Below are 25,327 nucleotides of genomic sequence, written 5' to 3'. Positions count from 1 at the left end.
CAGTGACATCTGACATCTGTGGAATAGTGAATGCATCAACCATTAGCTCCAGGTACTGTTTTCTTTTGATGACATCCTTTCTTTGACAGGCTGGCTTTGGGTGGTTACTATGATAAAAGAGCTGTGTGAAAATCAACGTGGAGAAGAAACAAAGATGGTGGTGTTCAATCTGATTAAAAGGTTTTAGAAGTTGTGCAGTACTCAAAAGGCACACACATCTATCGGAAAGTAGTTGTGGTATTTAAAAATGAAATAAAAAATATATTTTAATCCAAGCATTTCATTTTTTCAAATGGCTACTAAATTCTTAGGACATAAATATGTATGAAATTGTTTGCACCTAACTGCCTTAAATGGGACGATTAGGTCCTTTTTGGCATAGGACCTTATAAAAAAATTACTGAGATATTGATGGCACCATAAATTAAGAATGGTCATCTATGACTGAAGTAATATTCCTGGTCTCAAGTTTCTTTATCTGTAAAATGGAGACAATAAAATAACATCTTCTCTGGAGGGTTACTATAAGAATTAATATGGAAGTTGCTGTTGTTTAGTCACTAAGTTGTGTCTGACTCTTTTGCAACCACATCAATTATAGCCTGCCAGGCTCCCCTGTCCACGGGATTTCCCAGGCAAGAATACCAGAGTGGGTTGCCATTTCCTAATCCAGGGAATCTTCCCGACCCAGGTATTAAACCCAGGTCTCCTGCATTGGCAGGCAGATTCTTTATCACTGAGCCATTAGGGAAGCCCAATATGGAAGTACCTAACACAATATGGAAGTATCAATAACCACAGATATGCGGATGACACCAACCTTATGGGAGAAAGTGAGAGGAACTAAAGAGCCTCTTTATGAAAATGAAAGAAGAAAGTGAAAAGTTGGCTTAAAACTCAACATTCAGAAAGCTAAGATCATGGCATCTGGTCCCATCACTTCATGGCAAATAGATGGGGAAACAGTGGAAACAGTGAGAGACTTTATTTGGGGGGGCTCCAAAATCACTGCAGATGGTGACTGCAGCCATGAAATTAAAAGATGCTTGCTCCTTGGAAGAAAAGTTATGACCAACCTAGACAGCATATTAAAAAGCAGAGACATTACTTTGTCAACAACGGTCTGTCTAGTCAAGGATATGGTTTTACCAGCAGTCATGTATGGATATGAGAGTTGGACTATAAAGAAAGCTGAGCACCGAAGAATTGATGCTTTTGAACTGCGGTATTGGAGAAGACTCTTGAGAGTCCCTTGGACTGCAAAGAGATCCAACCAATCCATCCTAAAAGAAACCAGTCCTGAATATTCATTGGAAGGACTGATGCTGAAGCTGAAACTCCAATACTTTGGCCACCTGATGCAAAGAACTGACTCATTGAAAAAGACCCTGACGCTGGGAAAGATTGGAGGTGGGAGGAGAAGGGGACAACAGAGGATGAGATAGCTGGATGGCATCACCGACTCAATGGACATGAGTCAGAGTAAACTCCAGGAGTTGGTTATGGACAGGGAGGCCTGGCGTGCTGCAGTCCATGGGGTTGCAAAGAGTCGGATATGACTGAGAGACTGAACTGAACTGAACACATAGTAGGTGCTACATGTTTTTCAGATGACTGGGATCAGAAATACCCAGGTTAGAATCTCAGTTCTACACATTAGTTACTACCTATGTGATCTTCACAAAATTACTCTGCCTCTCTAACCTGCCTGATATCTCCTACGTTGAGTGAAACCGTGGGCTTGATGGGAAAAAAGGAGACTAATCTTTCATGTCTAGCCAAAGACAAAAGTCACCAAGGAAGTTTTATTTCTGTTTAAATCTCACTCAGAGATGACAGTCTCCAAGCCTGCAAAATACCAAACTGCCAAATTACAAGGACATTTAGTCAAAATCCGGAGGAGAGAGAATTCATTTACCAGGTATCTTCTCTTGGATTTTGCAAAGTTACCCAATGGGAGTTGGAGCTTCTGGGGCTCTCCTCCATCCAGGAGCCTGGTGATCCTAAATCTTTCAGCTGTCAGAGTAATTACAGAGTCGAGCATAGGTTTGTACTCAGCACATGCCAGCCCTGAATAAAATTAAACTTCACCTTTTGGGGAGCTGCTGCTTTTTTGGAAAGTACAAGACAATTATGCTACTGCCTGCAGCCAAAAGCTGCAAATTATTTCTGCAGCTTACCTCTGGTACCTGGGGCAGGTTCAGACATGGCTCCAGCCCTGTACAATCGTCAAAGCAACCTGTGCCCTACAAAAATCCCAACTCCTGGTCATAAGAGGCCAAGGACTTAGCGTCAACCGGTTGTACATGTAGTACACTGTAGCCAATTCTCAACTCATGAGCTCAATGCTGAATATTGCAACTGTTTTTGAAGCAGTGATTTCATTGGGAAACAAAAAGGAATCTTAATTTTGTTTCTTTAAAAAAGAAAAAAGTTTTGGTATTATTTTCCATAGTACACAGTATCCTAATAAGTTTCTATTCCCCATCAAAAAGTGAACTATGGTGCAGCGTCTCTCACACTACAGTTATCTGCTTACTTGTTAAACCTTTTAATGCAATCCTATGAAATGGGTTTTATCCCCATTAGCAGCACAAATTAGTAAGGTTTCATTTAGTGAATGAAAAAATCCGTAAGTATCTCTGTATACTGCTAGCGAGGCTACTAGTACCAAAAGGAGACTGACTAATGTGCCATTCACTTAGGGGTTACTCAAGGACTACTGAATAAACAATGGGATGATCAGTTAGGTAGCAAGGTTTTATAAAGCAATGTAAATATAAAAGGGGTTCTCAGACTTCAGCATACATCAGGATCTCCTGGAGGGCTTGTTAAAACACAGATTGCTGGCTCCACTCCAAGCTGGGCAGATTTAGTGAGTCTGGGGCGGGTTCAAGAATGTACATTTCCAATAAGTGGCCAGGCAATTTTGACGCTCCTCGTTGGGAATCACATCCAGAGAACAACGGGGAAGAGATGCACATATGATGGAGTCCTAGTCCTTGCTGTTAAGGAGTTTAAGGATATTTGGAGAAAGACCAGGAGCACACATAATAATATGGAAGTCTCCCAGGTGATGAAGAAAAGATACTCCATGAGGGTATGTTTCACACAGCTATAGGCATATGTTAGAACCCAGATCTGCTAACTCCCAGAAGAGAACCAACATGAAAAAAAAAAAGATTGATATTCAGAAAAGAAAGAGGGCAGTATGGGCAAAGCAGTGCTATGCAAAGAGTACATGAAGAAAGTCTGGAAACTTAGGTTTTAATTCTAGTTCTACCTCTAGCTACATGAATTTGGGCAATCTTAATTGTCCTAATCTCTATACGTCTTGATTTTTAATTTTTTTGTAGAACTTATAAGATTCCTTCCAGTTCAAAAAATGGTGGTGGCAATATGGAAGAGTAGGGGTTTAAGTTGGTTTAAGAAGGTTATGTACAATTTAGAAATACATAAGGCAGGAGTCATTCCTGGTGGAGGGAGGAACAGGAAGAAAGACATAGAGGTCAACAATGTTGACCTTTGCAAAGGTAGAGGGGCATGTCTGAAAACTAAAAGGCCAATGTTTCAAAACTGAGAGATGGAAGGGTCAGATCAGGCCAGGTTAAGGGGCCTTAAAAAGTAGGCAGAGATGGTGGGATCTGATGCAGAGGGCATTAGTATCACTGTAGGAAGGTTCTTGAACAGGGAATGGTATAATGAAAATGAAGTTTTAAATTAGTTTTGGAGCAGTACTGAACAAAAACAGGTAACAAAAATGCTCACATTTCTAGAAACCAGTGGATCTTATACCACTGTACATTTATAGCCACACGTGGAACGTGTCTAAAATACACTGAAGACGGAGACTGAGAAAGTACGTCTGGGAATTTGTATTTTTTTAAAGTTCTACCTGTGAAAGTAAGGATCTGGGTCCATCATTCAATCTGATTCACCAAGATGATTATGATGGTGAAGATTACAGTAAGCACTTCTCCAGATTATGAGAAATAAGAGCAAGGAATTGCTTTTAAAGACATGCCTTCTTGCTGGCCTCACCCTGAAGCAAAACTTTCATTTATGCCTGGTCAGCACATAATTTTCTAAGAATTTTCGCTTACTAGTAAAATAACCAAATAGCATTTTAATGGTTAGATACCCCCAAATTTTGAAAAACTGTTTTAGAGATAACATGGCTATTTGTGCCCTGAGGATCGCATAAACACTATGCCTGAAAGGCAAGAGTCAACAGCTTGCAAGACGGCCAAATGGGCCTCTTTATTACTCTCATAAGAGTAACAGAATCCAACCAAACACCCAAAGGTCTCAATTTCCCCTCCTGTTACCAATTCATAAAAAGACCGGCAAGTTTCAACACCTTTCAAAAGGCAGAAGAGGCCGGATATTCTAGTTTAATGAAGATCCCTGACTCAGTACCAAGCCTCAAGCAACTGGGAAAGATTGGTCCTGACCTCACGAAGACAAAAATTATTGGATTATTTGTATACAATTGTGGCCCCAATCCATTAAGGCCATCCCATTAAGACTCAGGTCCCTGCCATCTAGCCCGTCACCTTAGCTCTGTGTTTTACTTTCCTCTCCCCTACTCCTCACCCCCAAAATGTCTCACAGCTTGGCAGAATAAAGTTTTGTTGAATATCAAGGAACGAAGAAACTGAGGGAGATGTGAGTGTAATTCCATGGGGAAACCAAAGGACATAAAGATTCATGAGAGGAGGTCAAAAGGAAGCTGCAAACATGACAATGAATGAGTTAACCAGACTTGACTCTTTCCGGAAAGGAAAGGTGCGGGTGTGTGTGTGTGGATAGGCGGTTGCCATGCGCTGAACTACGCACCAAGTTTATCCTTATACCAGCAAGTGCGCCCCTACCCACCGATGAGAACATACAGGCTAGCTGAGTGTCCTCAAGCCATGCTATGAAAGTCTATGTTACAGATTTAATGGCAACAAAGGGTTAAATAAGAAGGATTTGGGAAGACCTAAATTGTCAGAAAGAGAGGGAACCATGTGGACATATGATATCTTAAGCAGAATCTTCCTCCTCACCCCGGCCAAGACAGTGGGAACAGGGGAGGGGGGGGAGGCGGGGGAGAGGGGGAGGCAGGGGTGGGGATAAATTGGACCTGATGCACCTCAGAGTTTCTGCATCTCTATGACCCTCTGGAGCTCAGCAAGGCCAGGACTACCTAAAGAATCATTCCAGCCACAGACAAGCTTTCTCACTGAAAAGCTGGGAATCCTTGCTTGCCCAGAATATTTCAGTACTACAGTATTAAGTAGTTCCAAACCTCCTCCCAGCATGTCTTTGGTTAACACTATCCTGAGAGAAGCCCTGACCTCTCCCTTTCCTAATTCACTCTACGGTACAGGCACTAAATGGTCAAAAGATGATCAAAGGACTGTGCTAACAAGAAAAGTGAATGAATGATCCAACAGATCAATGAGCCAACAGATCAACAGATCAATGAATGATCCAACAGAAATATGAACAAAGTACATAAACAGGAAGCTAGAAGAGATGAATACAACTGGCTAATAAACAGGTGAAAGCCAGCACCTGTACTTGATTTTAAAATTCCAAATTAAAATAAAATACCAGTTTTCACTTATCAAATTAACAAAATTTTAAGTTTGACAATGCCCAATATCGCTAGGGGAAATAGACATCTCAACTCAGTGGAGCAACTGATAGAGGACAATTTTGCAAAATTTACCAAAAATGTTAATGTGCATACCCTTTAACATTACAATTCTATTTCTAGGAATTTATCCTACAGATAAACTGACACAAGTGTGCAAAAAAAAAAAGAAAACAAAACAGTGTGTGTGTACATGGGGATACTCACTATTGTGCTGTTTTAAGAGTAAAAAACTGTTATGAACAGGGGAATGGTTACATTAATTTGGCACAACCATAAAACAGAATACTAGGCAGCCACTAGTTCAGTGAAAAAAAATCAACTTGCAAAAGAAAATAATGTATGATTCTATTTGTGAAACACATATAAACACACACATACACTCCTATTTACAGAGACAATTTCTGGAAGGATAGATAAAACATTGTTAACAGTGGCTGTCTCTGAGAAGTGGAACTAGAAGGAATCAGCAGAGGAGAGCTTCTATTTCCGGTATAAACCTTCTGTACTATGTGAATTTGTGTTGACAACATGTTTATATTATTTTCAGGGCTATTAAAGGCTATTTTTAAAACAAATGGAAGAAGAGAAGCAAAGAAAGAGGCAACATTTGCCAAAAGATTCCCAAATGGGATCACACAGCACAGGAATAACAACCTGTGCCAATGACCCAGCATGAGCCAGGCACACTGCAAAGATTTACCTTCAGCCTCTTCAACAGCCACTGCAGAAGACCCTGCTGGGCGGCCTCTGTGCACATCTCCGGCCGGAACTCGGCCATGTTTTCCACAATAGCTGCAGAGAGACAGACACCAGTCATTTGGGAGGGCAACTTTGTTTCCATCTGTAGCCTGCTTCCCATGCCAGACATTATATTCCTCTTCCCACTTGCCTGTATTCCTCCCAGCCAGATGCTGTGTTGTCATTCTTAGATTAACTAGGGACATGCTATGTTGTTTTTTTTTTCCTTCAAGTATGTTACAAGTAAAACTCATAACTGAACTTGTCAGAATTCACTAAAGGAATAGTGAAAGGTTTTCTGCTGTGTAGAACACCAGCAGAATACACAAAGTGTGAGTATCTGCCTAACAAGGCCCTCTTACTGTCACAGTACTACGGTCCCTGAGACATGTAACGGAAGACACAGGGGGCTAGGCAGAAGCCTTATAGGGAAAAATCAGTGGAAGAATTCAGAGCCTCATCCTCTCCTGATTCACCCACTTTCAGATCTCTTTCTTCAGATACTACAAGGGAAGCAAGCATGATCTTCTTAATTGAACAAAACAAGGTGCATAGACAGGAAAGGCCATGCTGGCAGAGGTAACTGTCAGGTACTCAGAAGCAAATATACTTGGTCCTGCTACCTCCTACAACAAGCACATTGCCATTTAATAGAAAAATTTTAAATAAGCAGGCCAAAAAAAAAAAAAGTGATTGTATGATTATGAGACTAAAAAAAAGGCCATTAAAAAAAAAAAAACAAAAACTACAGACTTCCCTCATGGTCCAGTGGTTAGGAGTTGACTTTCTAATGCAGGGGATGCAGGTTCAATCCCTGGCTGGGGAACTAAGACCCCCACACACCACAGGGCAACTAAGCCTGCTTGCTGCAACTAGAGTCTGTGCTGCAGGCAGGGAAGCACCTTTGCACTGTCGAGAAGAGCCCACGTGCCACTACGAAGACCTAGCACAGCCAAGAACAAACGCAACTATACAAACCAAACCCTCATTCGAATACGTTCAGTGCTTTCCTTTCCCTCAGGCCCCTGCTGCTCCCCATGCCAGGATATGTTACTACCAGAGAGCAGATGGAGCTCTGAGCTCTCTAAGCACAATGCCCAGAGCCTTTAGGAAAAAGAGCTGAAGGAAGCAATACACCTCTTTTCTCCTCACTCTTCAGCCCATGTCGGCCTCGCCAATGGCTACTTAAAGGATGTCCAGGCAGCCCCCCGGAGAGTAGACACAAAGCTGTGAGAGCAGAGTAGCAACGAGACCACTGAGAGATGGAGACCATTTGAATACCTTAAATTACTTTTGACGTTTTCTAAGAAATTGGCTCATTCTTTTTAATCTCCGAAGCCCTTATCTTACTCTGCTTACCCTCTGCTTACCCTTTAGGTGGCTTTCTATTGAACACTAGAATCAAATCCAAACATCTTGCCAAGGTTTAGAAGGTCTTTCATAGTCTGGATGAACTTACTCCTCTGGTCCCATCTCCTACCATCTTCACCTCTCGCTGCCATAGCACATTTCTAGTCTTTCCCCAAAGCCCTTACCCATTCATGACTTGACAAACGATACTGCCCTGCCTGAGGGTATGGCTCACATTTCTCCATCAAAATGCACCTCTCTTCATATTCAGCCTCAATCAGCTACCTGCTCCTACCCAGCCACTTGGAGACCCTTCCTCTTCTCTTCCATAGGGCTCCCCACTGACTCCTATTATACTCCTATTGCAATATCCTGTATTATCCCTCCTTTCTATTCAAGACTTTCCCATCAGTCTGATTCTTAAGAGGAACTGTGCCTAATTCATCTTTAATGTACCCAGTGGCCTAGAACAGTGCCTGACAAACATCACATGCTTAGTAGGGAAGAGAGGGATGAATCTCTTGAGCTGCTGGTAAGGGACCAAGTTGAAACTACACAGATCTTCACAGATTGACAGGCTGGTGCTTTTCCCATTACATCAGGCTCTTTTTATAAACAGTCCGTTAAGACTTCTGATAAGCCTTCTATTCAGCGAAATTCAGCATTAGGCTAACAGATGGCAATGCCAAATTCTGGCTCTAGACTACAGCCAACCCCCAGATCACAGACTGTTGTGTTCTCTCTTCTCTTACTCCCTAGGTGCTATGTCTTCCTCCTTCTTTATGATAATTTCCCAGGAGAGAGTATAAAACTACAACGGAAATATGTGGTAGACACAAAGGAGCTGGGAGAAAATCTAACCTCATCAAAATTTCTACTTCTGCTGGGCCTTGTTCATTTCTTAAGCTCTGCTTACAGATACGTCACCTTTGGTTTTATAAGACAGCAAATGGTGATAAACAGAGCTACCCCAAACTATAATTTTAAACAGACTATTGGTTAATCAACTTTGCAGAGGGAAAGACTGGGGAGACTTGAGGAGGAGGAGGGGAAATACTGCAGAAGAATCTACTTAAATGAACATATGATAAAGGGACAGCCAAGTTAACAGCAATATTTCAACTCACAGTTTACACGGCAAAGTACACATAAGAAGGGAAGGAAATACTATTTTTCAAATAAAATGTCCTATAAAGGCATAGGTGTACCTTGGAGATATTGTGGGTTTGGTTCCAGACCATTGCAATAAAGTGAATATCACAATAAAGTGAGAATCACATGAATTTTTTGGTTTCCAAGTGCATACAAAAGTTATACTATATTGTAATCTACTAAGTGTGCAATAGCATTATGTCTAAAAAACAATGTGCATACCTTAATTTTAAAAATATCGTATTAGTAAATAATGCTATCATCTGACAATGCAGGGTTGCCACACATTTTCAATTTGTAAAAATGTAACATCTGCAAAGCACAATAAAGCACACACACACAAAATGAGGTATGCCTATGCACAGTGGTTCAAAAGCTTGTAGTTCCAGTGAAGAGAAATGGGAAGAAAAACCACTAGAAGGGGATTCAAAAATCCTAAAATACATACTTTCCAAAGGAAAAAAAAAAAAAATTCATCCTGCATAGACTTTATCCTGACTTTTAGAAGCAGAGGCAAAAGGCCTATTCAGAGAAGCCAGCCGTTTTTGTCCAGGAAGGTCACCTACTTAGTGGATTTCTGCTTTTATTACCTGCAAGCCCAACCAAAGCAGCAGTTGTATGAAATTTACACAAGGGTCTTCATTTCTGAACAGGCAGTTTGGGAGCAGAAAAAAGGAAAACCCTCTGGCTGTTGACTCTATTACAAAGGAAGAAGGAAATGAATGCCAACCTCCAAAACAAACAAAAACTCAGGAAGTGCTGGCCACTCTCCCCCTTACCCAGAGTGTTGTGGACGCCATCCGCCTCTTCCTTCACAGACTCGTCTAGACGCTCCAGATTCTGCACGAGCAATGCGACCACCTGCCCGTCCACCTGTGCATCAGGGTGGCAAGAGAAAGGGGTACATGTCACAGGATGGTCCCCAGAACGTTCCCACTCCTGTACCCCCCTCTCTACTGAACGAGCAAAGTAAACAGCCTCCACTTGTGGTCTGAAGGGTGCTTTCCCATCCCAAGATCTCTTTTGAGTTGTGCAGTGACCCAGAGGCAAAGAAACAGCAGGCCTCATTATCCCTCATTGAAGCTTAAGGGGACAAGGTAAAATCCAAGGTAACAGTGAGTGAGTTACATGCTAGCACTTGAACCTAGGCCTTCTGAAATCAAGTCGTGTGCTCCTTCTACTTCTAGAGAGTATGAAACACCTTACGAAAATGCCTTCTCGAGTCACAAGTTCGTTCAAGTGAGAAGCACATTTCTCAACTACAGCACCAAGAGATATTCAGTAGGAAAGTTTACTTGCCGTATTTGACACTGATCTCAAAACTTCAGGTTAAACTCAAACCGTTTCTAAGTTTCCATAACCAAGCTTTTATGAAACTATTACCTTTGATGAACTTCTGACCCCTTCTCAAAAAGAATCTTAACATAATAAAATGTCTTATGTTTTATTATATATAATGCCTAAAAAGCAATTTTATTTCTCTCATTTGATTCATATAACCACATATCACTTACAAGAAATTTTCAGTAGCCATGTCATACAGATGATATTCAAGAGATTAGTGACCTGGCCGAGACCACACGTTTACTAAGCAGTGGCAGCAGAAGCAAAAACCAAGCTTCCTTCTTAGATGAAACAATGTTTCCACCATTCCATGCTACCTTCTGACACAATGTGTGCCCTACACAGAGACTGCCACTGGGGAACCCAGGAGCACCCCCAGGAAGGTAAGTAAGGAAACAGAAACACCTAATAATCAAGAAGTGATTATCTGCCTGGTAATAAATTTCCAAGTCGCAGCCAATAAGTAAACCTATACCGGTCGACAAGATCTGCTGCGTACCCATGGTGCTCCTTTCTCTCACTGCCCCAGCTTCTTCACTTAGGAAATGGGAATGAGTTAAGAGTAAATGAAACTAAAAAAAAAAAAAAGAGTAAATGAAACTATACGGCATGCCTTACCCTGGGTCTGGTTCAAAAATTCAGCAGATAGCCCTTTCCTTCTTCTGATACCTGGTTATTCACTGTTCCATCTCTTGCACGGGCTAAGAAAACTCAAATTTTCTGAAGGCAGACGCTGCACCCTCACTTATCTTGGTACACTCTTCAAAGCCAAGTGCAACACTACACATACCAGACATTCGGTAATTTTGCTAAATTTAAATAAACTGACAAAACATTTACTTTGTGTACTGTAATCGTATTTCTACATACACTGCTTCATTTACCCTCAAGTATCCCTCACAGCTTTTACATGTGAGAATACATAGGTCCAGAAGGGTTAATCAGCCTGGTCAAAGTCACAGAGCTTGTGGCAGAAGTGACCAACTCCTAGACTTTTTCCATCACATCCTGTCGTTTCTAGTGAGGAGAAAAGGAAAGGAGAGAAAGGACAGGAAAGAAATGATCTCATCGACTGATGCTTCCTGAACCCTTCTGCACAAGGCACTCTCAGACAATTCAAACTGAGCCTGAGGATGGAACAGTGGCAAGAGAGACACATCTTGAAATAAGGCCTCTACTCTTTCTGGGCGAGACTTGAGGGAAGCATCCAGATGGGGGAGAGTTGAAACTATTGACTAACTGGGGATACCTGCATCACCAAGGAAGCACATTTGCTAGGCTCTCCTTTCTGCCCCGCTGTGAGGACCCTAGCTGCAGACTGGAGGAGATACTGATGCCAGAATTGAGAGCGCCTTTAAATAGGAGAAAGAGCTGTTTCCCCCTCTTATATATCAAGGAGATATACAATCTTGCTCTCAAATCTCACAGCCAGCAAAAGCTTCAAAGAAATCCACTGCAGTGTTTTCCTTAATTAATTGGACAATTTGGGTGTGTGAGAGAAAACAGAAAAACATCTGGGGGAAAACGTGAACCATGTCACAGTTTGTTTTCCCCTAAATCACCCTGATTGACTTGTAATCTCCCTGAATCCTACAGCAGCAGACACTGCAACTCCGCCGGGTATCACACTGCTTGTCAGTTCTGTGAACTGCCTCGCCACTCTCAATTGCTTACCGCTGCCGTGTCTGCATTATTTTCCCTCCCTTTCCTCGATTCCTAATTCTGTTACCAGAGTCGGCTGTCTGGAAGGTTGTGGGGACAACGCGTGCATGCTCAGTTGCTCAGTCGTACCCGACTCTTTGCAACACCATGGACTGTAGCCCGCCAGGCTCTTCTGTCCGTGGGAGTTTTCAGGCAAGAATACTGGAGTGGGTTGCCATTTCCTCCTCTGGGGGATCTTCCCGACCCAGGGGTCGAACCTGTGTCTCCTCCGTTTCCTGCACTGGCAGGTGGATTCTTTACCACTGAGCCAGGCAGTAAGCAACACACTCAAATTCCAGAACTAGATGGTTATTGGTAATGGGTCTGGCTGGAGAAAATCTTTTTTCCTTGCTACAAAAATCTAACTTCTAACAAACAGCCTTATTAAGCTTGCAAAGTGTGAAACTTTATGTTTAGCTGGGTTAAATGCAATTTTATCTGATTGCAGGAGGGTCAAAGCAGTCAAAATACATTTAGCTGAGAAAACCCTCGGAAAAATATTTATATTATGCATAGCTCCGGATATCATCTAGTAAGAGGCACAGATTAGCATTCTGTCCCTCTACACTCTTGGGTCTACCGCCTTCATGCCTATTTTTTTGGACCTGTGACTAACTCTGAAACTAAAAACAAATTCTTCTTAGGGATTAAAGCATCAGCTACAGCAACACTGCCCTTGGAAATCGTGACTGGCTTAAGTCTGACGTTTTCCGATAAGTCATTGGGTATTTCCACTTGTTAGCATACCTGCCAAACAATATTCCACCAGATTCTACCGAGACAAAGTTCAGGGGCAAAATCAGTCGTATTTTTCCGCTTGTGCAGAGACAGTAGATACACGAGAAAAGGAGGAAATAAGAAAGGGACAGATGAGCGGAGATGAGAGGGTTTGAAGGATTCTTTTTCTATCTTCCACAATCTGCCAACAAGGTTTCTTGAGTTTGACTGGGGTTTTTCTACCTACTATGAGTTCTGGAAATTTCATATTAAAAAAACAATAATAAACCCTCTCCCCGACCCCTACATACACACCCACACCCACTGAATCTTGACCAAGCAATAAGTTTTGAAAATACACATGGTAATATGGTTATAATGCAAAACGTAGGCCTGCTGGAACCTCTCTCATATACAGACCTACTACTGTTCTTCCCACTTTACAGAAGGAGCTGAGCGCAGAGAGGTTAGGTAACCTTTCCAAGGTTACACACTGGTAAGTGACAAAGCACCACTTTGGCCCCTCCCCTGCTGGGGAGCACATCTCAGGAAAGACAAGCTTCTAACAAGATGTCTATAAGCCAATGTGACGAGTGCCAGGATGTACCATGAAGCAGAGGAACACAAATTCTGCTGAGGTGATGAGTCTGAAATAAGACTCAGGAGAGATGAGGTTTAAGTGAGGCTTTAAAGGATGAATAGGAGTATTCCAAATAGCCCAGGGGAAGCCAGGCTTGCCAAGCTGAAGGGAGATGTGAGCAAAGACATGGGATTGCCAAGTGCGTGGCAAATTTTGGGGACTAGTAAGTGGGGAAATGACTGTAATTTAATCATGACTCTCAAGGAGTCTTCTTTAGAGAGGCATGCCAGAGGAACTGCCATCAAAGCAAATAATCTATGTTTCCACTCTCCAGAAAAGAGTCTATTTCCCAGGCTACCAAGTCAACTTGTTACAAAGCACAAATATTCGCCTCTGTGTAAGTAATAGCAGTGGATGTAAACCAAATTTTAAACCCCGAAGATCCCTGAGAATGCCAGGACCACACTCTCTCTCCACAAATGTGCTGTTCTATTGCCTAGGACCTCCAGCTGGGAAAAAGACCAAGGCAATAACTGCAAACTGCACATCACAATAAATTCTGCTATATGCCCTCTAGCCTCCACTCGTGCAATTCCAGGCCTCCGATATTGGCCCCAAATTAAAACTACGAGGACAACTCAACCCTTATAATATGAGAATATTTATCAAACTTCTTCCTGAATGCAGCACAAGGGTAGGAAGACACAGATGAAGACCACCTACCAGTTCTGCTGTTTGACATTTACTGATGGCTCCTGACTGGCTGCAGATCAGCAAATAATATATGGGAGTCTAGAAATGTTCACTTGTTTGTGATTCATGCCAGCCCCACCAGTATAAAGCTGTAAGAGTCAAAACTTTAAAATAATATAATAAAACAGAAACTAAACAAAACAAACAGAAAACCCCGTACAGCAGCTACTTAATGGTTCCCCGGACTGAGGATGAACCGTTTCTTCCGAAACAAACAATAAAATCTGCAAGATCCAGCTTTTGTCGGTGGGCCTGGCAACACAGAAGACACAAAGGGGGCTTTTGTGTGAACTGCCGTTTCTAGGTACGCTTTACAGGCAGCAGACCAGCTAGCCGATCCTTTCGTCTCCTCTATTCACACAGGCAAAGGATGATAATTAAAATCGGTCTAGGGACCAGGCAGGAAGGCTCATTCAGGGCCACTGTAATTAACCTCTGGAAGGCAAGACGACACAGATGACACTGTGGGGACATGAGAAGGAGCAAGTGCCACAGCCTTCCTTCAGATGCTGCTCGGAACAAAAGACCCCCACGCCATCCTTTCCTTTCTGCACGGCGGTTCAAAGGGAAAATAAAGGTCCTGGATTCGACAAAAGTGGCAGTTCGCTCCAGGAAGGAGCTTGAAAGAAAAATGGCCATAGAAATTTTCATCATACTCAGTCACAAATGGCCCTGCTGGACTCCAGCCTCTCTCTCTATAAGAGACAGTCCTTCATATCCAGTGGGTTCACAACCCCTTCATGCACACCAAATGCCAGCTGCGAGCATGGCACATGGGAAATTTCTCATGTCAAGAAGCTTGAAAGAGAAGGGTGAGGAAGGGCTGGGCAGTGTAGCAATGGGGTCTCAGAATCATCTGGGGTCCAGCCCCAGCCATTCTAATTCAGCAGGTCTTGGATGGGGCCAGAAAGTAGCCTAACCAAGCACCTCAGGTGCTTCTAATCCAAGGAGCTATACCGATCTTTGATGAACTCTGCACACTGCAACAAAACCAGTGCTTAGGGCTTCCCTGGTGGCTCAGTGGTAAAGAACACGCCTGCCAATGCAGGAGACGTGGGTTTCGATCCCTGATCGGAGAGGATCCCACGTGACACAGAGCAACTAAGTCTGTGTGCCAGAACTGCTGAGCCTGAGCTCTAGAGGCCAGGAACTGCAACTGCTGACCCTATGGGCTAGGGAACCCATGCCCCAAAACAAGAGAAATCACCACAATGAGAAGCCTGAGCACTGCAACTAGAGAGTAGCCCCCACTCTCCACAACTAGAGAAAAGCCTGCGCAGCAATGAAGAACCCAGCACAGTACAAAATAAGTAAATAAATAAACTTATTATTAAAAAAAAATAAAACACCCAAAAAACAAAACCGAAAACCCTGTACTTACTAACATTCTTAACCAGAGAGAAAAGATCAGACAGTAGAAGACAAGAGAAACGACGGGAACTTGAGGATGAGATAGCTTGATGGGTTAGATAAGAGGTCGATAGGTGGTATCAGGGTAAGAGGCTGGACTAGCCCTGCCACCGGCCCTCTGGCGAGAGAGGGAAGCTGGTGTCATGGGCCAGGATGGCAGAGGGGACCGCAACATGCAGGAGCTCATCTCTGCTATTACAGGGGCTGGCTGAGTGACGCGGGGGAAGGCTTCCCTTCTGCAGCTGGGCTTCCTCATGGGTAGAGTGGGCTGATGAGACGACATCAGTTCACCTCACATATAAACTCTTGCAAGTGGCTGCTGCCTGGAATAACAGTTCACCTCACATATCAACTCTTGCAAGTGGCTGCTGCCTGGAATAACAGCCTAGGCTCCAAAAAACGGGACACAGAAATCAGCTGACCCTGACTTCTGAAGTCAAGGGCTGCTCCTCGGGCCGGGGTAAGCTAGAAAGTTTGTTCTTGCTTTTAACATTCTCTGATTCCCTATCTGTAAAACAAGTAATAATGATACCGTCCTCACCAGCACTTGAGAGTACAAAGCCTAGAGCCCAGAGCAGAAAAGAAACTCTTTTCTGCAAAAACTCCTCGTAAAAGAGGTTAGAAGCAGCATGGTGAGGGTGGGCGAGCTGGAATTGGAGTCAAAGAGAACAGAGGTTCAAATCCCAGCCGTGTGACCACAGGCAGGTTTGTTTTGTCTCTCAAAGCCTCAGCTCCACGGCTAAGTGGGAATAGTAGCAGTAACACCCTTCTGAGGGGACACGGTGAAGAGCAAATAAAGTGTAAAGGCCTGCCTAGAGCAGATAGTCAACAAATGCCAGGACTCTACGCCCCCTGCCCTAATACAGTTCCACAGAATAAGGTACCCCAAGGTTGCATTCTACTTTCATATCCTCCTTATTCAGTCCAGCCTTTTGCCACAGAGCTCTCTGTCTCCGATACCACTCACAGAGACAACGGTGGGGATGGTGTGGACACCATATGCACAGCTGCAAAACCCCAGAGGGCCGCGCGACTTACCAGAGCATCAGTGAGCACTTCCGCTCCTTCTTCACTCTCGTGGAGAGTGTCTATGTCTGTTAATTCCTGAAGCAAATCAACCACTGCTATGGACACATGTGAAGAATGTTAAGGGTAACACGCACATATGAAAACCCTAGTGACATTTTATTAAAATATTTGGCTCCCAGCCACTTCCTGGTCAATTGCTTCACCACCGTTTACCTTTAATACACTCTAGTTTTATAAACATCTCTTCAACAAGGTTCTAATCACAGTGGCTGTTCAATACATGTTGGTAACTGCTTCACTTAGGCTATTTCCCTTATGCTGCCTTCCTGGCAACTTATTCCATAGGTTCACTACATCTTCATAAATTTCACAGCTTCAAGTAGATCACTTGGGTGGTCGCTTTTCCAGTGAGAAATAGGCCAACACCCTTAACCTTACCTCATAATTTAAATTCTTGGAACTGAGTAAGGATAATCTTAACTACCTTGTGTACTTTACCTTCAAAGACAGTAATGATTTTTTCTGAGATTAGATGGCTGGTGTTCACCAAGGAGTCTTCAGAAATCAGGGCATGACAAACAGATTTAGATTGTAGAGGGAAGGATTTATGTTGGACTGTGCTAGACTCCACCAACCTCCCTTCCCCTTAAATATGCTTCTGCTTTGGACACAAAAGGAAAGTAAACAATGATGATTACAGACTAGGCAAAAAGAGAAGGGGGGGGGACACGTAAGAGAAAGGACACACAAAGAAGAGAAAAAAGGAGTTATGTTTGGTAACTGGTAAACTGGTAGCCCGACCTAAGGGCTTCCCTAGTAGCTCAGTGGTAAAGAATCCACCTGAAAAGAGACACGAGTTTGATCCCTAGGTCAGGAACATCCCCTGGAGGAGGAAATGGCAACACATTCCAATATTCTTGCCTGGGAAATCCCATGGACAGAGGATCCTGGCAGCTACAGTCCATGGGGTCTCAGAGTTGGAAATGACTTAGTGACTAAACAACAACAAGAAGCCTGAACTAAACTAAGTTTCCCATACATACAGACACACACATACACACGAACACACACCACTTGCTGTCAGTCAGCATCTACTGAATGCTTACGATGAATAAAGCACTGTGATAGAGACAAAGGCAAATCCATTCACTCTGGGCCTCAGTTTCCTCATCAATAAAATGAGGAAGTTAAGGTAATTAAAGACATTTAAACAATTATCCAGGCTTGTCTAGTGGCTGAGATGGTAAAGAATCTGCCTGCAATGTGGGAGCCCTGGGTTTGACCCCTGGGTTGGGAAGATCCCCCGGAGAAAGGAATGGCTACCCACTCCACTATCCTTGCGTGGAGAATTTCATGGACAGAGGAGCCTGGCAAGCTACAGTTCAAGGGATCACAAAGAGTCGGGCACAACTGAGTGACTAACACTTTCACTTTCACACAATTATACACCACAGGCAATTATCAATGTGTAACAAATGAGGAACACGGACAACTTGAACCGCAGACATCCTTAAAACATGGAGCAATCAAATTGAACTGGGAAATCAGGAAAGATTTGCTACAAGAAGACTGGTCAGAAAAGAGGCAACTAAAAAGATGAGGGAAGGTAAACTAGAAAGCAAAACATCAGGAATATAGGCAGAGAGATTCGAACGTAAGAGGGTATATGAAGAGGAGAAGAAAGAGGACTGGGGAAGCAGGGAGGGGAGAAAATTAGAATCATATGAAGAAAATAATGTCTTGGAAGAATAACCTAACAGCTATGTGCAGGAAGCACTAAACAGCACTGTGAGGGTTGGGAGTGGGCAGACGTGGGGTGCGGGGAAACGTCAAGCCTGAAGGAGCAAAACCTGTTCTGAAGCTACCACACACACAAGGGTCCAGAAGCAAGATGATGAAGGTCTTATCAGGGCAGGGCAGTTTCAGTACAAACTGGAAAGAAAAAGATAATAAGAAAGATACAGGACCTATTAACAAGAATGACAGGACTTGCTCACTGCCAACTGATGTTACAGATATCTTATGAACACCTTTTGCTAAAAGAAAAATTATTCAGAGCTTTGTTTTTATCTATAACTGACCAGTTGGCTATCATGAATAAGCTTTCTGTGTTTTATTCTCTCGCACTTTAAAGTAATATTTGTGCAAAACATGGGTGTGCTATGAAACTCAATGTGTATGAAAACAGAAAAGGTCTCTGGACAAAATTCCTTCATGCTTATACAGTCTTTACTAACAAAGTAACTAGAAAGCTTTTGACATAACAGACCAGGTGTCATAAGTGACATATAGTAAACCAAAATACATAAACTGAATTAATTTTTTTAAAAAAGGGCTAATCAAATTAACCTCTAGAAATGCTGAGCGTTAGGAATTAGTAGTTCTCCCTTTCTAAACACTGCAGTAGATACCATCATAATCACTAGCATTTTTTAAGTCATCATTATGCCAAGCACTGTGCTGCTGAATTCTCACAACGACATGATCCCTATTTTACAGACAGGAAAGTGAAAGCTCAGAGTGGTTAAGTAACTTACCTAAAGGTCACTGCAACCGTAAGGGAGAATGTTAGGTTCGCATGATTCCAAAAACAGTATCTCTGCCACTACTCTTCATATTAATGCAGAGGGGAATATACACCAGCTTTAACTACAACTAAATTCTAGCTAATGACCCTACTATAATAACAGAGAAAAGAACTGTCATTTATTTCCATTATAAATTATTAAAGTTCCAGGAAAAAGGACAAAATGCTGACCACACCCCCGTCATTCTCCTCATCTAAAAAGCTCCCATACTGATTCTCTTGAACAGTTTTTACATATGAGATGTAAAAATACTATTATTTATCCATCTGTTTATTTAATAAGCATGACGACATTTCATCCATCCATCCATCCAACCACGGTGGAGTCAAATGTCTATAGGACAAGGATGTGAATCAGGCATGCAATAGGTACTATCCTTACATTCCCAACATCATGCCGCACTAAGTACTTACTAACCTGATATGTGATGATTATTAATTAAACATTAACCTCAACAAACATGTGGGATATATGTGAAATAACAGATGAAGAGTCACAGCAAACTCAAGGATGGGGCCACATCATATTTATCTTTGATTCCTATCTTTAGTGAACCAAACTATTGCCAAATTATTAATACTATGGAATCTTGCTCAAGCTTCTTTATTTCCATATAGCTTATATGCCTCATCTGAATAAGGTGGTAATGATCTCTGCCCAGCCTATCTCACACAGTAACTATAAGGAATAAATGACATCATAAGGTCAAAGGGCAATTAAATCAAAGTACTGAGAAAACAAGACAGCACTATAACAAACGTTGTTAGTCAATTCTTCCCACAGAATGGTCACACCTTCACTACTGCCTTCATTTTTCTAAAACTTCTAAAATCTAAAATTTAAGCTAACAACAACACAATCCTCCCCTTTTGGGTTACATTGGGTTGAAAATCTAATTTTATATTTCAGCTATGCCACAGAAATTCAGATTGATCAAGTCCTTTTTCGGCCTCTAAGGTTTCATGGGACAGGCAGGTATCATATTTTTCTTTGATTATTCTTATACCATGCTTACAAATGGGTCATAGTAAACCTGGAGAAAAAAGGAAAAGAAAATTTGATAATGGTGGTGGTTTTATTTAGGAACAGAACTAATGTCTAATTCTTATCAAGAGCAGCTATTTCTTCTAATGGGCCAGTGGATAACTCCTTGCCTACATTCCTGCCTCAGTTGAGAAATCAAACAAGAAACAAGTTACCAGCTACCAGGTCTGGCAAACAACTCAGCAATTCTAGCACTAACTGATTTTATGTAAATTCTCAACTTTCACCAAATAGCATTTCAGCAAGGCAGTAAATGAGTCCATAATTGTAATCGACTCCTGAGTAATATAATATGACCCATAAGATGGAGGTCATTTGAGGACCAGAAAGAAGAATAAGAAGCAAACTAAAGACAGACAGATGAACTCTCAATCTTGATGAGAAAATTCAGCATGGTCTGCCACCCATCCAGCATTTTTTCACAAGCAGACTCTGGGCATGGGTGATAGGTTTTTCCACTGTAGTTACAATTTCATTTCACAAGGTAAAAGGCTCTCCCATCCAAGTGTAATAGGAAAACAGAGAGCCTGTCTCTCTGCGAATTACTAAAACACAGTTTGTGACAGCCTATTCTGCCAAGTCAGGTAGAAAGGCCACCCCATTCACTCCCTCAGCACCTGCCCACTAGGGGGGCAATAAGCTAGTATAATAAGAAGTGAAGTAGAAAAGACCAGCTGGGCACAAAATGGTCCACAACCCAGTGGCTTTTTACAAAAAGAGGGGTGTTGGCTTTTATTTTTTGGTTCTAGATACTTGTTTTTGGCCTGATCTCATGGAGAGTCTTAGGACAGAAACAGAGTGTTAATTTCATTAATCTCCAATGAAATATGGCCATAGGAACAAAATTATTTAAAAAAAAAAAGATAAAGACGAATAAAATATATTAAGCAGATGGCTTTTTTAAAAAAGTCATTTCAATAACGTGTCTTAAGAAAAATGACCAGTCTAGAGTCACAGTATATAACTGATTTAATGGAACAAATCTGGGTGGGTTTTTTTTTAAGTCTTTTTAAAATTTTATTCCTAGGACAATGCTTAGATATAGCTCATCTAATGTAGATGAATTTCTAAACAGACAAAATGGTCTTTTCCTCCTTTTCTAGCAGTTGAAAGAGAACTACCTAGAATGAATCTAGGCCTTTAATTTTATCCCAATCCTTAATCTAAATAACATGAGTGGGGGAAATGCTCTCATTCTTCATTTACTAGGTACCCAATAAATGTTAGTGGGCACTACTACAGCACAGGGGAAATGTCCCAAGCAGGCCACAACCACCCTAACCTTCCAAAGACATGGAATTCACCTAAAACTCATAAGCAAGATCAAAAGTTACATTAAGAGATGCTTTTCCTAGACCGCCATTTTGGTACTTTTCATCTGATCTGATTTATTTCAGAGCATATTGAAACAGCTCCAAAAAATGAGTGTTTGGTTTATCAGTACAGATTATCAGGGAAGTTGGATGATGAATGAGGAAAAGAAGTAAATTCTTTTCCATATAATTTTGATTCTAGAAATATCAAGATGAGAATAGCTCCCAGCAAAATAACAGCTTGAGATACAGGAGTCTTGTTAGACAGTGCTTGCAGGAAAGTACTGGAGCAATAACCAACTCCCTTCCAGTCCAACTAGAAGAAAGTCCTGAGGAGGTGCAAACCCTTCCCAGCCCTATTCCTGCTCATCAGCATGGAGGCTCAAACACGAGGCACTCCTTGTACACACCTTCTGGAATAATATGCTATGTCACAGTCACAGACTCAGATTGCTCAAGTTCAACAATCCCTGCTGGTCTTTATTAAAAAAAAAAAAAAAAACTCCACCTGCTCTTTATTTTCCAGTTCCCACAGCAATTTTTCACAAAATCCAACAGGATAACTTCACGCAAGTTTTCCTGGCTTTCTAGGGTCTGAGAAAACTAAGCAGTAATTTAGAAAAGAACAGTGCTAACGACCACTCCCTATTTCAGACCAAGTAGCACTGCCCCATCAGCACCAATAATCCACTCTGCAACTAACAAAACGAACCCCCCTTCCTAGGAGCACACAACCTACTGTACTGACGCCCTGAGTCAACAGTACAACATGTGCTGAGTGCTACGTGGCTGCAGTCATGTCGGACTCTTTGCGACCTCATGGGCCGTAGCCCTCCAGGCTCCTCTGTCGGTGATATTCTCCAGGCAAGAATACTGGAGTGGTTGCCATGCCCTCCTCCAGGGGATCTTCCTGATTCAAGATGGAACCCACATCTCTATGTCTTCTCCATTAGCAAGTGGGTTCTTAACCACTAGCACCACCTGAGAAGCTCACTCAGAAGTGTAATGAGACCTCATTTTTCTGAATCACAAATAGGTGGAGAGAAAGCAGATTTGAAAAAAAATTTTTTGGTTTGGATTACTCAATAGTTTTTAAATTAAAGAAGAGGGTATTTAGATGGGGGCAGTTGTCATGACTCTAAAAATAAATAAAGCCATGGACCTGATATCCATGTAAGTCTGGGCTGACTACATGGCCACATCAGCTCCCAGCACGTGAGGAATGGCAATCTCCATTGCCAAGGTAGACACTGTAAAAATACACTTGAAATGCATACTAATCCCTAATCTATCAAAAGCTTATGCATCTCCAATGCCCAATTCTCTAATCACTGCCAAGCCAGAGATGATGTGTGTTTTCTCAGAACTCCAGTGGTATTTTCTGTGCAAAACACTCCAAGGGTACTTATCACACAGCAAGGTGAGTGTTTTTGCTATCAACTGGAGTTATTATTTCTTGCCACCCTAATAGCACCCAACAGGGCTTATCATACAAAGGAGGAACCCAGTAAATGCCATGATCTGTCACAGAACTTTAGAAAGGATTCCACTGACTCGTCCCTCAAGTTGAGAACACAGCAGATGACATGCGAAAATCAGACATTTATGGATTTTGTGCCTAGATTTTTTTTTCCCTTTGGTCATAGCAGCAGAGGTAGCCATCATCTGGGGTTCTGTCTTCCTCTTGTTTTAGTCCTCCTTGTTCCTTTAGGCAAATGGAGTAAACCTGGGCCACAGAACTGATTGTTTAGCACTACCTTAAGAAAATACTGATATCTTTAAATGTACCTTTGATTTCATTTTTCTGTAGAAACACTCCAAAAGGTTCACCAAAAGGGCTCTAAACATGTTTAAATGATTTACTTTAAAGGAAAAATTGTTTTTAAAAGCCCGATTTCTGAAAGGCAACAGCTGTTGGATCCCACCTCGTGTTCCCTCCTAATGCATTCAGAGTGACTCTTCAGTACTGCGTGAGGGGTGTGCTCCCCCTCCCCCGCACCCCCAGAGGTGCTCTTCACAGACCAGAATTCCTCTCCGCAGCCAACCTACGGCTGAGCTGCAGCCTCTCGAGGCGGGGAGATGAGGCCCAGAAGCGCTGACAAGCCCTCCCCAGCAGCAGTGATGCAGAGCGCCAGAATAAACTCTGAAGCGGCTTCTCACGGTTGAAAGGACAAGACTCAAGCTGTTTTCTCACATCCTCTGCCTCTTAAGGTTACAACAGACCAGCCTCTGATCCAATTAAAATCCCTATAGTTTATGTTTTCGCAAAGAAGGACAAAGCAAAAATGACCTGTGCTTGCTGGCAACATAACCAGCCATGTATGGCTGTGGTTGATAAATGAAGAGTTAAAAAAGATTAAAAATTTAAGTCATGACTGCCACGAAATTGTTTATTCATGGTAAGGTGTTTTGGGCAGTTACAGCTGTACAACAGTAAATTGTTAACAACCGTTTCCTGAAGAAAAATTTCCATTATAGATCACAGATAAGACAAGAAACAGAGTGCAGTGCCACTGGGAGATCAACGCTCCAACAGATTGAGAATGTGTTAGATGCAAGTCAAGAGGGCTGACTCTTCCCTGAAACCACGCCCAGGAAAAATGGTACTAGGAGGAAGATGACATTTACCCTAGTTGCTGCATCTGATTAAAATTAGGTAATTTTTAAAATTTCAAGTGCACTTTAAATTTGATGTAAGGCGTAATTAAAAAATCAGATTAAAAAAATATAATTAGGGCAGCAGGGTGAAGATTAGCAGCAAGAGGGGAAAAAACAGTTTAGCTTGGAGAAAACAGGAGGGAAATGGCAGTCTGTCAAAGTTATTACAGGGGGACTTGTTTTTTTTTTCCTCTTTAAAGACCAGAACTTAACAACTTGGAACATCTGTGCCCTTGCCTTTCCCAAGTATGCCATGTCGAGCACACTTCTTGCATCAGTCTTCTCCCCAGCAGGAACCAGGCTGGTGAATCAGCAAAATGTCAGTACCTTCAGAAAGCTGCCACTATTATTTTGAGTTGGCAGGAACAGAAAAAAGAAATTAGAGTTGTGTTTCTAGAAACAAAACAGGTGATGGCTGTATCGACACACAAGGTAATGGGTGACACTGCAACTCTGTCAGGGGTGCAGTAAATCCTACAGGGAAAGACTCAGGGTGTGCTAGAAAAGGACACTGGACTGGAAATCCCCCACCGCAACAGCCAGTGGTTCAACATCTGGACCTCAGACATACTACTAACTAAACAAATAAGGCTCTGGATGAAGTCATCTCTAAAGTCCATTTGGATTCTGAAAATCTACCCTTCTATAGTTAAGCTGAAATGTGAAGTCACAATTAGAACTCTTGGTTGCTAACTCTGGGAGGGCCAGTTACCTTAAATAGGTATCCTGAAGTCCAGTATCCTAAATAGGACTTATGCTAGACATCCACTATGTTTACTGACGGATGCTGCTTGAGCATCACTGCAGCCTGTGGTTCCTGGGGGTTGAGCACAGTGCCTGATAAGCACTCAGAGCCATGCTTCTCAAATGAATTCACAAGACCCGTATCAAGCTCACCCAAAATAAGCTAACTGACTGGGGTTCTCGTACCACTCAGAACTGCCCAGTGAATCCTGGGGAATATTCTCATCAATCCGGATACTGACAGAGAGATTCTCCAGACTGTCTAACATTACATGAAGTATCAGAAATGGCTTAAGATCACCCTTCAAGAAGCCTGAGTTAAAATTATTCACTGATTTATTTCTATGAGAATTATCAGGCAGGAAAGAACCTAGTCAGACATGCTCTCAGGAGAGAGATTACCAGAAAGATGAAAATAACATGAAGCAGCAGCAGATCTCCCATGAATATCACTCAAGCAGACGAACTACATTTGTCTCTTACCTTCGGAAATCTGGATTCAAACAGAACAACTACTGAAGAGAATTTGCTTTAATGACCATGACCACGACCACAGGCA

General features: G+C 42.2%; 1 protein-coding gene across 1 annotated transcript in view; it reads right to left on the bottom strand.

Moving 5' to 3' along the window:
• The window catches only part of CTNNBL1 (catenin beta like 1), a 166,823-nt gene that overhangs the window by 90,540 nt on the left and 50,956 nt on the right, over positions 1 to 25,327 (bottom strand). Inside the window, 3 exon segments of the mRNA NM_174637.4 lie at positions 6,348 to 6,439; positions 9,667 to 9,760; positions 16,431 to 16,528. Of these exon segments, the coding sequence (NP_777062.2) occupies positions 6,348 to 6,439; positions 9,667 to 9,760; positions 16,431 to 16,528 (284 nt within the window).

The sequence above is a fragment of the Bos taurus genome, chromosome 13 (genome assembly GCF_002263795.3).
Source record: "Bos taurus isolate L1 Dominette 01449 registration number 42190680 breed Hereford chromosome 13, ARS-UCD2.0, whole genome shotgun sequence".
Classification (NCBI taxonomy): Eukaryota; Metazoa; Chordata; class Mammalia; order Artiodactyla; family Bovidae; genus Bos; species Bos taurus.
The sequence above is the reverse complement of the archived record's forward strand: the minus strand, read 5'-3'. Positions and strand labels throughout refer to the sequence as shown.